We start from the raw sequence: 12,271 nt of genomic DNA, 5'->3' as shown, positions 1-12,271 counted from the left end.
GACAGGGTGTGAGTGACTCATAAGAGGAAGTTCAGGGAAGGCAGTCATTATCTTAACAGTGTGAACAAAGAGTAAACAGAGCTGACTGAAGAATGATTTTATTGCAATTGTGTGAGATATAAAAACAGAATGAAATGTCTGAAATATATTTAAAAAAACACATTTTCAGCACTATCACTTCAAAATAAATAGCTTATTTTATTACACAGTTCTAAAAAAAAAAAAAAGGGTTTTACTCTGTCATGGATCCACAGACCGTACACAATAGTAATCAAGTAATCAGTTTTATGCTACTGACAGCAGATAATTGAATTAATAGACAAGTAACATCCCTCAAAGCCCTGCAGAGACTGTGAAATCCTCCAACATCATTTTGTGCATATTCTTATGCATATTTCGATGACGTTCACTGGTAAAACTCTCTTTCTCCAAAAGAGCTCACAGATTGGCATTAATATTTTTTTTTCAAGGTCCTGAAACTGTCCTCAAAGATGCGATGAAGGTAAAAAAAAGCTGTAGAAGGCTGAAAAAAACAATCCTCTAAACAACAACAATGTGACACACCTTGACGCAAGTTACAGGACAAACCTGAAATATAGCTCAATAAATGCCACCCTCATTATTAGTACTGTGCAACTTTGGTTTAAAAGTCCCTGTGTAAGTTATACAGTATATCACCACTGGACTCGCTCAGTGTAGTAACAAGTGTGTCAGGACTATGAGGCAGAGAAAGACGTGATGGGAAGGCAGAGCAGAGAACAGTAGGATGGGTGCAGAGGCTGCACTTGGCCAGGTAAGGGCTTGTAGGACCTCCAGTCTGAGCTGCCTCCTGGTTTACAGCACGGAGACACTTCACACCTGCAGATACAGAAGATACAGCATCACTGCATGTGACATTAGGAGAAACGAGAAAGTGGTGGAAAGTTCATTTACTCAAACACTGTACTTAAGTACAGTTTTGATGTACTTGTACTTTACTTGAGTATTTGCATTTTATGTAAGTTGTCCAAAGTCCAAAAAATGAAAACAAATTGGTGTAGCTGCATTTTGTTTTTTCTTCTTTCCTCTTCCATTAATCATCTCACGACCCCTTAGATTTATGTTGTTTTGACCCTTTGATGGGGCTCGACCCCGAGGTTGGGAACCACTGGACTAAACCATCTAACTGTATATATCTACTGTAGTTAAAACTAGCTCCACCTCGACTAGTTAAAACAGTAAAATGCTACTTATGCATTGATGTATCAGTATTAGCAGTGTAATAATGTAATATATATATATATACTGTATATATATCACCATTTGATATTTTAAGTACATTTTGCTAAAACCTTTACTTGAGTAAAGCTTTAATGATATGATAGCCAATGATGATGCTCTGTTGTACCTGGTGACACTTTGGATGAACTTCTTCTCATCCTGATCCAGACACACAGCAAAGGTTGTCCCATCGTCTCCACCGCTCACCTGCACCTTGTCCACCTTCACCTCTGATATGGAAATGTTCTGCAAGAGGTCATGTGGAGGGAGAAGAAGTGTAAGGAGGGAGGGGGGGGGTTTCAAAGGAGGATGCGCATGAGATTATGTTTAGTAAAATTGCCACGTCACCTTTTTAGACTTGGAGCTCTTGCTGACTTCCGCCATTGTCAGTTGCAGACTTTCTATTCTTGAATCTGCACAGAAGATTTGATTTGCTTAGACATCACAATGCAGACCAAAATAAATAAATAAATAAATAACAGCAATTGCTGGCACATGATAAAAAATACTGGGACTATCACTGTATCACTGTCACACACCGAGCTGCTCAGGTTTCCTGCAGGCTTTGTAAAGATTTATCGATGTGCACACCATCTCTGTCTGGGTCCACTGACTCCTACCACTGACAGCGACCTGTAGATGAGTGTAGATGGGGCAGATGTAAAGATAGCGCCAGCTGTGAAACCTAATATGTGTGTTATTGTTAGTGTTACAGGAAATCTGTGGGCGTCAAAGCAGCAACAATACCTTATTGTAGGCAACACTTAGTGCTAAAGGGACAGCCTCCCATTCTTTATCAATTCCAAACCTTTTGCTGGCAGCACCTACAAAAAGACAGCACACGTTAGGCTGTATGTTTGTGTGTGTGAGTGTGTTTGGCTGTATGCTGTTGTGGCTGTTTGGGTGTGACTCACCCATGGCCTTAACAGCTCTGGTTCCAGCAGTGTGACCGAGCTCCAGGGAGTGAATAAACACTTCCCTTCTCCTCTCTCCTCCAGCCAGGGTCAGCTGTGTGGCGGAAGAAACCAAATAAACTCTGTGAGTGAGTGAGCATTAATTCATTCAGTCGTGTCCTTTCACACAGGTATTTACTTCAATTATTTGTGTGTGTGTGTGTGTGGTGCTCCTCTCACCTCAGCCTGGTAAAGCTGCACCAGAACAGGCTGGTCTGCATGTCTGCAGTAATAAAGCACCAAGTCGGCCAGCAGAGGAAGAATCTCTATGCTGCCACTGCTCACTGACTCATCGCCTTCCTTACCGGCCGTCTGGTTCATAGAGAACACACATATGAATTTCAGACAATATAGTTCCTGATGAGGGCATGATGTGCATACAGTAACATCATAACACAGCTTTTACCAAAGCACCTGGTATGAGGTGTTCAAATCCAGCATTTAATCTCTGAAGTGGTAAAAGATCACCCTTGTGTGGGGGTAGATATTAGCTAGAGGAAAAAGGCTTTTTCATAATAAATTATTTTTTAAGCGTCTTTGGTGTAATACAATCACATTGTTGCCCGCCTCTTGCCTGCATCTACAGCATTATAATGGCAAAGACGTTCTTGTGTTACTCTTAGTGTATTTAAACATAGGTGCATTTTTGCATTAGTAGCGATTGTAAATAAAAAAAAGTTTCGCTTTAAGGGACTGTATGAAAATTATTTGAGTGGGGAGGGGGGGCTGACTCTTTTTAGAGTTAATATATTGTTTCAGGATGAGTGAACCGAGCACATGCGGTGGTTCTCAGCACATTGAGGCTTGAGCGCTGCAGTTTCCCCCTCCCAAACCCCGGAATCCGCTTTAATTTCAATAAATCTCACAAGGTACGAATCAACCTGGGATGAGATGGGATGTTACTCCTCTTCCCCCTCTAGTAATTTTCATACAGTCCCTAAGAAGAAGACATTAGGTCTGTGAAGTAAGCATTTTCCTGTTGTTACATTCTACATTTTAAAACTCATACCTCATACCTTTTGTTGTCTCTGACAGTGAATTAGGTGCCAAAATACATTGTTACATCGGCTACTCTCTTGACTTATTATGTAATGCAGTATGGAAAGTACCTGACAAATAACATCAGAGGACAGGCTGAGCAGATTGAGGACGTTCCGCTCGTACCAGGGGTCGATCATGCCCAACATCTGGGCTATATCAGTTGTACTGTCCTCCAGTACACTGCCATTGGACTCCTGTCAGAGTGAAAGAACAGATACCTCAATCAAAGAAATACAGAAATAACATGTCGTGTCCTTATGGTTTCCTGTTAGCAGGTCTATGAAAACAATATTACAGTGCTATCTGTACCACTTTCTAATGAGGCACCTTTTATAAATAGTTTACACAATAAGTTGTAATTTATGGCTTTATTAAGAGTTAATGAATCATTTATTAAAGCTTTCTAGATAAGCCCTTGGTTAGATACTTTTAGGTTGCCAGGTTGTGAAAAATCTCTCTAGCAGGTGTTTATGCTCCTCTAACAGAACGTGCTTTGTTTTCTTAGCTCTTTAGTTCATCAGGTGGACCCCTCCAAGGACCATTTGACCTCTGACCTTCTGGAAAAGTACTTTAGAGCATTTGAACCAAAACCCATTCATTACTAACTTGTTCAAATTTGCAATTAAAGACTTGAGGGATTGTTATAACAACCTTTATTATTAACTTATTAACATTTATTATTTATTACAAATGACACACTAACTTTTGTTGTTTTGTGAGAATCCTGTGACCTTTATTATTAATGACTTAATATCAATAACAGCAGACTTTAAGGCTTACCCCTTATTAAAAACTTTATTAATGACTTGATTATTAATGACTCACCAGCCAGAGATGGCAACCCAGAAGTTGCTCTAATTTAATGTTTAAAACTGATCTATGAAGCATTAGTAAATAATTGATTAACCATTAATAAAGTCATTAGTTACTTATAACTTATACACCCATTATAAAGGGTGCTTTATTAGAAAGTGGTACGACACGCGACAGTGACAGATGTTCTCACCACAAAGGCAGGGGCTTTGCTTGAACTTCCTATCTGCCCTTCAGTCGGTGTATGTCCGCCTCCTGGGCTTCCTATAGTTCTCCTTTTGATGGGAACAAAGTAAAACTGCAGTTTACACGTCTTGGTGAGTCGGGGACATTTACTCTCTTTCTGCTGCAGGTCGCTGTAGGCCCTGGCCAGCCTGCCAGCCTCTTTGTCACCTCCAAATACCACCACTTTGACCAGGGTAGGCACCTGCGCCACATCGCCTTCATCGCAGCTCAGGATCGGCCTCCTGCGGACGCACATGTGCTTCTGGGGGGAAAGAGGATCCAGGGCAGCAGGGGACGCATGCAGGGGATGAACTGGTCTGGACAAGTACCTGGAGTGTTTGAGCTGCGACCCAGTTCTTTGAAAGTCTTTGGGAATATCCTCACGGTAGCCCATACTCTGGGCACGGCGGCAAACGCTCGGGCTGTGGGATTTCTTGAAAAGCAAGGAGAAGCGCTCTACACCTAAGATGGATCTGGACTTCTTTTTGGGTTTCTTTCTAAGCTTTGGTTGGCTATCTTGTCCTTCCTCCTTGTCCTCGTGTGCTGTGTCCTCACTGAAGTCACTTTCCACACCTGACGAGCCAGACGGCGTGGAGACCGCAGACCAGCTGGAGGAGAGAGAGTAGCTGGAAAACATGGAGTCCCTCGAGGAAGAGGATGCAGTGGAGATGCGGTGGTTTGGAAACTCGTGGTCCGCTTTGTTCCCCTCCGCTTCGTCTTCCTCATCCACACTGGTGTCATTATTATCATCCTCATCCATTTCTGTTTTAAGGAAACAGTCTGCAGGTGAGTCCAGGTCGGAGTCGCTTGCAAGAATGCGGTTCAGAATATCTGCATGAATGTAAAGAAGGAACAGAGAGGTTTTTACAGTTCAAGATAGATCTTTAGTAAATAATGCAGGCATTGGGAGAGTTTTTCAGACTGAACTAATTACCAAAGTTGTCGTTTTCCCAGGAGCATGTGTGACATTTGGGGAAGGGCAGCATGAAAGTCTCAACAGCACCTAATGAGAGGAGGTGATGGTCAGATTAAGGAAGCCCTGCTGTCTGAGAACAATCTTGAAAAGCAGGTTCAGCAAACAAACTCAACAATCTGCATATGGAATTCAATCTCAATTTTGTCCATGGCATTTCATGTTTATATTTCCTCTCTTACCAGTATCCGGGCAGCCGTCAGCAGGAGCAGGAACAGCGAGGCTTTCTCTGAGCCTCTCCATGCTGTGTAGTAGACCTTGTCTGGCTGTGCTGAGATCTGCTGCAGAGGCTGCTGTCTCCATACTGTCAGTCATTGCCTCCAGGAGCTGCTCCAGCTCCTCGGGTTGCTTTGCCTGGAGGAACATGAGGAAGTTTGTTTTAGGAAAGAAGCTAGGAGAGAATAAAGATGAAGTGCGCATCCAAAACACATTGGTCAGTCACCTGCAGGGCAGCGTGGAGCGCCTGCAGGTCGTGTTTGGTGCCCAGAGCAGCCTGAAAGCCGTGCAAGATGAGGATGATGGTGACGTCTCTGTTGGAGTGCTTGGTGCTACTCAGCTGCTCGGAGACAGACTGGACCTCTGGAGGGACGTCCTCATCTGCGTTCACTAACAGCACCGTCCTAATAAAATACAGACACACATATGCAAGGAGAGAAATAATGAAAAAGATCAAGATCTCAAGTGTCAATCAAACTAAGGATGCAGTTTTTGAAGTGCCATGAACAAGATTAAGATGTATAGAAATAGTATCCATGTTTAGCTTGTTTTAATGGAATTAGCTACCATTAAAGTTTGAATGAACTTACATGGTTTTAGAGCAGTGAATCTCATGGGAAACACCCTGCTCTGTCCTTACCAGTCTTTGAAATGAAATACCTAAAACAAAAGCAGGCAGACAGTTTAATGTATCTCAGCAGGTAAACGCTGCCCCCACGTGGTCACACTGATACCTGCAGAAAGCCTAAAGCAGTCTTTCCCAACCCAGTTGAACTGACAGTGTTCAGGTTGGTTTGGTCAAGTTTGCATTTGTACTACTAGTGGCAGACGCTAGTCGTTTAAATCCATTACTGTTAGCTACATTTTCTGCTCGCTTGCTAATTGGTTTTTACGCACCTCTCAATCACAACATGGGGTGTTCAGGTGTTACAGCTGACTCAATATGTGGATATATCATTTTTATGATTTCCATACTTGAAAGAGAACAGTGAGGTGACATTCGGCCTATTTTGTTGCAGTGCATGAGAGCTTCAGGGCTACCTGGTGCTCTGAGCTCCTGCTGGATGACATTCAGCAGGCGTTTACTGGCAGAGCAGCAAGGCTCAGGCCAGGCCAGGAAACTATGGAACAACAGGTAGGCCTCCTGCAGCAGGCCGCTGTCTGGAGCCACATGAGGAGCCTGCAAGAGGCAGAGAAGAAACAACAACCAGGTTAAATAATAAATAGAATAACAGAAATATTTTATTGTGCAATAAATACCTCAAACTTCTCCCTAAAACTGAAATTGGAAGTCTTGTTCCTCTAATGATCATAAATGACACCCACTCACTTTTAGGAGGGTTGAAGAGAACAGGAGAGTGAGGGGCACCACCAGTTCATACCGACACTGCTGTAGCACCTGTATAAAAAAAAAAAAAGATAGAGAAATCCTGAACTGAAACACACTGTCATTCATGATATTACACTGAACAGTTTGGAAAATGTTGTTGGTTTTTCAGCTCTTGACCTCCTGCGTTTTCCTGAGCACTTTCTGTAGAAGGATGAGGAAGTTGTGGGGATCTCTCTTCACAAGTTCCTCCAAACACCAGCGGTTTATGCACAGCCCAGCTAGTCAGACAGACAGAAACACACAACCTGAACCAAACACTTATTTCTCCTTTTAGGTTTCACTCTGATAACAGGCAGAAATAGAAGATACACGTGTTGACGACTAATATTCAGAAAGGCACTGAATGGTGAGCAAAATGATTACACCACTTTCCCTTGTTGTCAAAGCTCTGAATGAGCTTATTTCAGTTAGTATTTTAAAATTGAACTTGCATAAACCAGCATGACCCCCCTGCTGTCTGGCACTCCTCATTCTGTGTGTCACCACTTTCAATTCCCGATTTGTTGCTATAAGATGGACAATATTTTCCCAATAGGTTAGCTGGGTGTGTGTTTTGACGATTTAACAGGTTAAAAATCTACTTAATTAAAGTTCAACAGCAGTGTCAGGACTTTTCAGTTCAATTCAATTCAATTTTATTTGTACAGCGCCAATTCATAACAGAAGTTATCTCATTGCACTTTTCCTATAGAGCAGGTCTAGACCGTACTCTTTATAATATTATTTACAGAGAACCAACAAATGCAACTGTTTACAACACATTGGTTTTAACGTATCATCTATACTTATCATCAGATGTATGTTTCTGGTGTGAACCGAGGACCCAGGCTGTGTTATCTGAGTTCGTATTTTCAGCATTGTTTTTGCATTGTGTTAGCGTTAAAGGCAGGCATGGGTTTGGGTCTTACCGTTCCAGAGTTGTTTGTCAGGAGTGTCGAGACCGAGGTCACAGAGGCAACGCTCGAGGACATGCTGGATACGATCCTCTGTACATGAGCTCTGCTCCATCTTCTGCAGAGGCATCACAACATCCACAGAATAATACAGCAGATAAACCAACAGGAAGTCCTAAAATATCAACAAGAATTACCCTATTATTGTGTTCCAGTGAACCAGTATATTATGTCTCTTCAGTAGTCCAAAGTTCCTGTTATTGCTCTTGCCAACGCTTTATAATCAGTTCTCTTCCAGAAACAATCAAACGCAGTTCAGAGTAAAAGGCTCACTCGCACACACAGAGATGCAAACACAAATGTCCACAGCAAAGACAGAAAATACATCCTGCCACTTCCATTTAGACCAGTGAGTCATAGACTGTGTGAGTGGCCCGGAGATGAGCTGGTCGAAAACAGCAGCCACAACTTCTACTTTTTCATTCGTAAAATCAGCTACTGACACCAGATTTCATATGACTCAAAAGTTGGATGGAAATGAATCTTGCAGAAGCACAACTTCCCATTTGGTCCCTATGAGTCAAATTAACAAGCAAAGACAAAGATAAAAGAATCATTCAACTATGTTAAAGCAACAAAACCCCATCAAGTACAACAGTTATGAAGAAAACGCAGAATTTCTTACTACAGATCACATGACAACTAAAACACACACAATGAAACTGAACATTTTTCAAACAATAACATTTCATTGGGGTAATTAAAGACATTTTAAAAAGTAGGCAGATTTTTCAGTGCCTATTGTGATTCATTTAAAAAAAAACAATAAAAATTAGACTATTAGACTATTAGCCTAAAGAATATCTTCCCTGGAAGTATATGTGGTCTCCAGGATGTCGGTGTGTATATGGAAGCTGTAATTGTGTCCAGCTGTGGGAGATGTGTCACTGTGACCAGTGTTGAATAATGTGTGTAGTGACACAACTAGAAACCTGGGGTCACCTGAGCCCATCAAAACAGGAAAAGGCCTTCCGGGAAGTATGCAACGCAACTGAAAACAAATCCTTTAACTGCTTTCTTAAGACCGGACAGGGGAAGAACTATACATTCAATGAAGAGTGTGTGTATTGTACAGTAATGGAGCAGTTTTTCCCAGTCTTTCTTTTAGACCACCCCCCCACAGTCCTGTGAGATGAACTCAAGTATCCCTTCATCAACACCACCAGTCATGTGCCAAATGTGCTCATTTTAATTGATTTTAAATGGGATGTTATTTAACACTATTAACTATATAAAAGTTGATATTGTTACAATATTTTTTCATACAATTGAACCGTCAGTGTTTAGGTTGATTTGGTCAAGTTTGCATTTGTAGTACTAGTGGCATAGAAGACATTTCAACAATTTGTCCATCAATGCTATGTTTAGATAACTATTTGAATTGTTCATGTATTTCAACCATTAATCTGTTAATTTGAGCTATAGTTAACTATTTCAACTGTTTACCCATTACTTTTATCCATCTAGGGCCTACATATTTCAAACATATCCATTACTTTTAGCTTAGTCACTATTTATCCATTAGCTATCTATTTCAACTGTTAGCTACTCCATTACTTTAGTTAACTATCAGAACTGTTTATCGGTTAGCTATGAATCTGAACCATTACTTTTAGCTAACTATTTCAACCATTTATCCACTGCCTTTAGCTATTTCACCACCACAGATTTAATACTTTTAGCTAGCTATTTGAACTGTTTAGCTAGCTATCTATTTCAGCCATTTAATTGTTTAGACTTCTCGGCTCACTTGCTAACTAGTTTCCATGCGCTTTCAATTGCAACATGTGGGTGTTCCAGCTGACTCAACATGTGGGTATTTTTTAAAGAAATCATAATCTCTATTTTTTCCAAAACGGCTATTGTAATGGAGTAATACATAAAACGCACTGGCAGGGATTACCTGATAAAAGGCTGTAAGTGGTGATATTCAGCCAGTAGCCTATTAGTCTAACAGTAAAACAAGTTTAAACTCCTGAACTGCAAAGCAGAGAATGACTACATGCACATATTAAACCATGAAGACAAGCATATCTTATGTGCAGCAGGGCAACACGGGCAGCAGCTCTGTGCTCTGCTGAAGCCAGCATATTCAGCTTCTGCAAGCAAACCTATCAATTGTCCACTGAGGAAGCAGGTGCTACCCCATTGTATGCTGTCAGGCTATATTGTCCAGCCTTGCCATGCAAGCTTGACTGTGACTGCCACAATGCAAAAATACTGATCTCTGCTGGGGCTTTTTTAAACATTAAGATTATTTAAATGCAGGTGTTGCTTTAATTGCACATGTTAAAGTTGAGGGAGTATGGAAAGACTAGAGAGGGGAATAAGAGGAGACAATGCCACATGAACAGCTGCCCCCAAGACTATAAAAACAGCCTTGATAATCACATTATCTTTCAATAATGCAAAAATTATACTATTGAGACTGTTTTCAGCACCTCAATAATCAATTAAATACTAAACAAACTTTATGCTGTGTGTTTCTGAATGCACTGAGCTTTCAGCAGCTTTTAAAAGAAGGGGAACAGGAAATCTTCAGATCTTAAATAACAGCAGTTAGATCTGAAGTTGTGTAACAGAGGCTTGTTCCTATTAGATAGAGAATAAATGAAATGGTAAAACATATAAAATGGCACCTCTGGCCAACCTGACACAGGCAGTGAATATGTGAATGCACTATAAACATGTTGAAACACAGAAAGAGATTAAAAATGAAGAAGTAATCAGCAGTGAAGGACATAACTCTTACCTAGTGCAGTTATCAGTGTCCTAGATCATCCAAGATCAACCACAGCTGAGACACACCAGTGGAGGGAAATAATACAGAGACCACATCCTCCTGTGTTGGTGCTTTTTAAAAAGAGACCCTCCAACTGCAGAGTTAGGAGAGCATGCGCTGCAAAACAGGAACTGAATGAGTCTTTATACTGAGGTGGTTTACATAAGACAATCTTCTAGTGTCATAGGAGGAGTCTTTTACATGACAGACCTCATTTAACACAAGAGCTTGTTTAGAACAATATGCCTTTGCCGCATTTGATAGTGCAGATTATTAGTTTCTGTTTAGCAAACGTCTGTGTCGCCATGGATACGTTGCACAACACGGGGTATTAAAAGACAAGGATTCCCAGTCCTTTACAGCCAGAAAATCTACAGAAGCCAAAGCTGAAATATTGTTTTACTCATTTTTGTAAGCTTAAAGGAGGATTGTTGTATTGTAAATAATGGATCTGTTGGTTATGGTTTACAGCATTAGTAGAGCCACCACTGGCTCTAATGATGATGCAGAGGACGGAGCACACAAAACAGGATGTACAGGTACTGTAGGTCGGAAAATAGTTAGTAGGAACAAAGTGCTAATTTGCGCACAACAGTTTATTCTTGACTTTTGGGAACAATGTGCTTACAAAAACAATCTAAGCTCAAAGGTCCACTTACTAGTTTATCAGAACTGCATCTCACAGTCTTCTGTGTAAGGGCTGAGGTTGGTCCATTTGCTAATGAAGACCAAGAAATGCTGTTGAAAAATCCCCAAAACTACCAAGTGGACCTTTGAATTGTTAAAATGTTCTTGCAGAACTGTGTGTGATGTATATGCAATTCAGATAAAGGTTGCAGGATATGTTTCACTGGACAGACCTGAATCATGACTAGTTAGTTATAGTTAGTCACCAAAAATACTGTTACAGTGGTGAAACACGTGTCAGACATATAACACTGTCTTCTGTCACAAGCTTGGCAATTCAAATCTGACACAATCCTAATCCATCCACAAGACATTTTACTAAATAATGCAGCTCCATCGTATAGGGAACAATAAAATGTTTCATCTTCAATCATCTAAATCACGTAACAAACAAAGCCTTTTCTCTTCAGGGAAACCTAGCTAATGGTAATGCACTTGAACGTAACTATGCACACAGAGATCTCTCGCTTCATATAAGACTCTATGATTATTTTTAATGAGACAATATGTCCATAATTTAGGCTTGTACCAAACATCTGCTTTGAAAAATGAAGATTTCACTTCACTAATGTAGGGCTATCCATACAAAATGTCCCAGTTAAAGATCTTCATAGTGAGCTGTTGGTTAGGCATACTCACAAGTCTGTTCCGAAGTCAGATCACCTCACATTTATCTCTGACATTTGCAGGTTCCCATCTTACATCACCGCTGATGAGAAAAACTGGCAAATCAGTAAATGTGTAAATGAAAAGTGCTCAAAACTGCTTCCCTTACTGTCACTGATGTTAGCTTTCTGTGGCTTAGAGCTTTTAGGCTATTTACATCCACACAATTATTGTGGATATAAATAAGTGTGTTTAAAAAAAAAAACTGTTCTACCTTTTAAATGACAGTTCACATGAAGGTTTGAGACCAGATTTATGTTTTAAAAAGTGGCTAATGGGCTACTTATCCTGGGAGATACGTACTGTGAAATG

The 12,271-nt window shown here is 40.7% G+C and overlaps 1 protein-coding gene across 4 annotated transcripts; it reads right to left on the bottom strand.

Annotated features, from left to right (window-relative positions):
* Window positions 1-82: 82 nt before the first annotated feature.
* LOC122869418 (phosphoinositide 3-kinase regulatory subunit 5-like) lies at window positions 83-10,735 on the bottom strand. 4 transcript variants are annotated; one of them, XM_044182405.1, is made up of 18 exons: window positions 10,577-10,735; window positions 7,780-7,939; window positions 6,989-7,089; window positions 6,812-6,880; window positions 6,523-6,661; window positions 6,072-6,141; window positions 5,708-5,885; window positions 5,448-5,619; window positions 5,227-5,295; window positions 4,261-5,123; window positions 3,323-3,448; window positions 2,394-2,525; window positions 2,175-2,268; window positions 2,008-2,084; window positions 1,800-1,893; window positions 1,609-1,673; window positions 1,388-1,506; window positions 83-858 (listed from the first exon to the last, which is right to left on the bottom strand). In XM_044182405.1, the coding sequence occupies exons 2-18, from the start codon at window positions 7,892-7,894 to the stop codon at window positions 717-719; spliced, it is 2,625 nt and encodes an 874-aa protein (XP_044038340.1). In that variant the 5' UTR covers window positions 7,895-7,939; window positions 10,577-10,735; the 3' UTR covers window positions 83-716. The 4 variants fall into 4 exon arrangements, with proteins under 4 accessions (XP_044038340.1, XP_044038341.1, XP_044038339.1 ...); XM_044182406.1 differs by having other exon boundaries at window positions 7,780-7,882; window positions 10,577-10,734; XM_044182404.1 differs by lacking the exon at window positions 10,577-10,735 and having other exon boundaries at window positions 7,780-8,505.
* Window positions 10,736-12,271: the final 1,536 nt, after the last annotated feature.

This window comes from Siniperca chuatsi, linkage group LG21 (genome assembly GCF_020085105.1).
Source record: "Siniperca chuatsi isolate FFG_IHB_CAS linkage group LG21, ASM2008510v1, whole genome shotgun sequence".
Taxonomy (NCBI): Eukaryota; Metazoa; Chordata; class Actinopteri; order Centrarchiformes; family Sinipercidae; genus Siniperca; species Siniperca chuatsi.
Note: the sequence above shows the minus strand (reverse complement) of the source record. Positions and strands in the feature narration are given on the sequence as shown.

Bases quoted from the DNA above. Each gene is read 5' to 3' on its own strand.
- LOC122869418 (XM_044182405.1), bottom strand. From the start codon at position 7,894: ATGCCTCTGCAGAAGATGGAGCAGAGCTCATGTACAGAGGATCGTATC. The intron at 6,662-6,811 runs GTGAGTGGGTGT...TGCCTCTTGCAG, and splicing joins TCTCTTCAACCCTCCTAAAA to GCTCCTCATGTGGCTCCAGA. The intron at 2,526-3,322 runs GTACTTTCCATA...TCTATGAACCAG, and splicing joins CCTCTGATGTTATTTGTCAG to ACGGCCGGTAAGGAAGGCGA.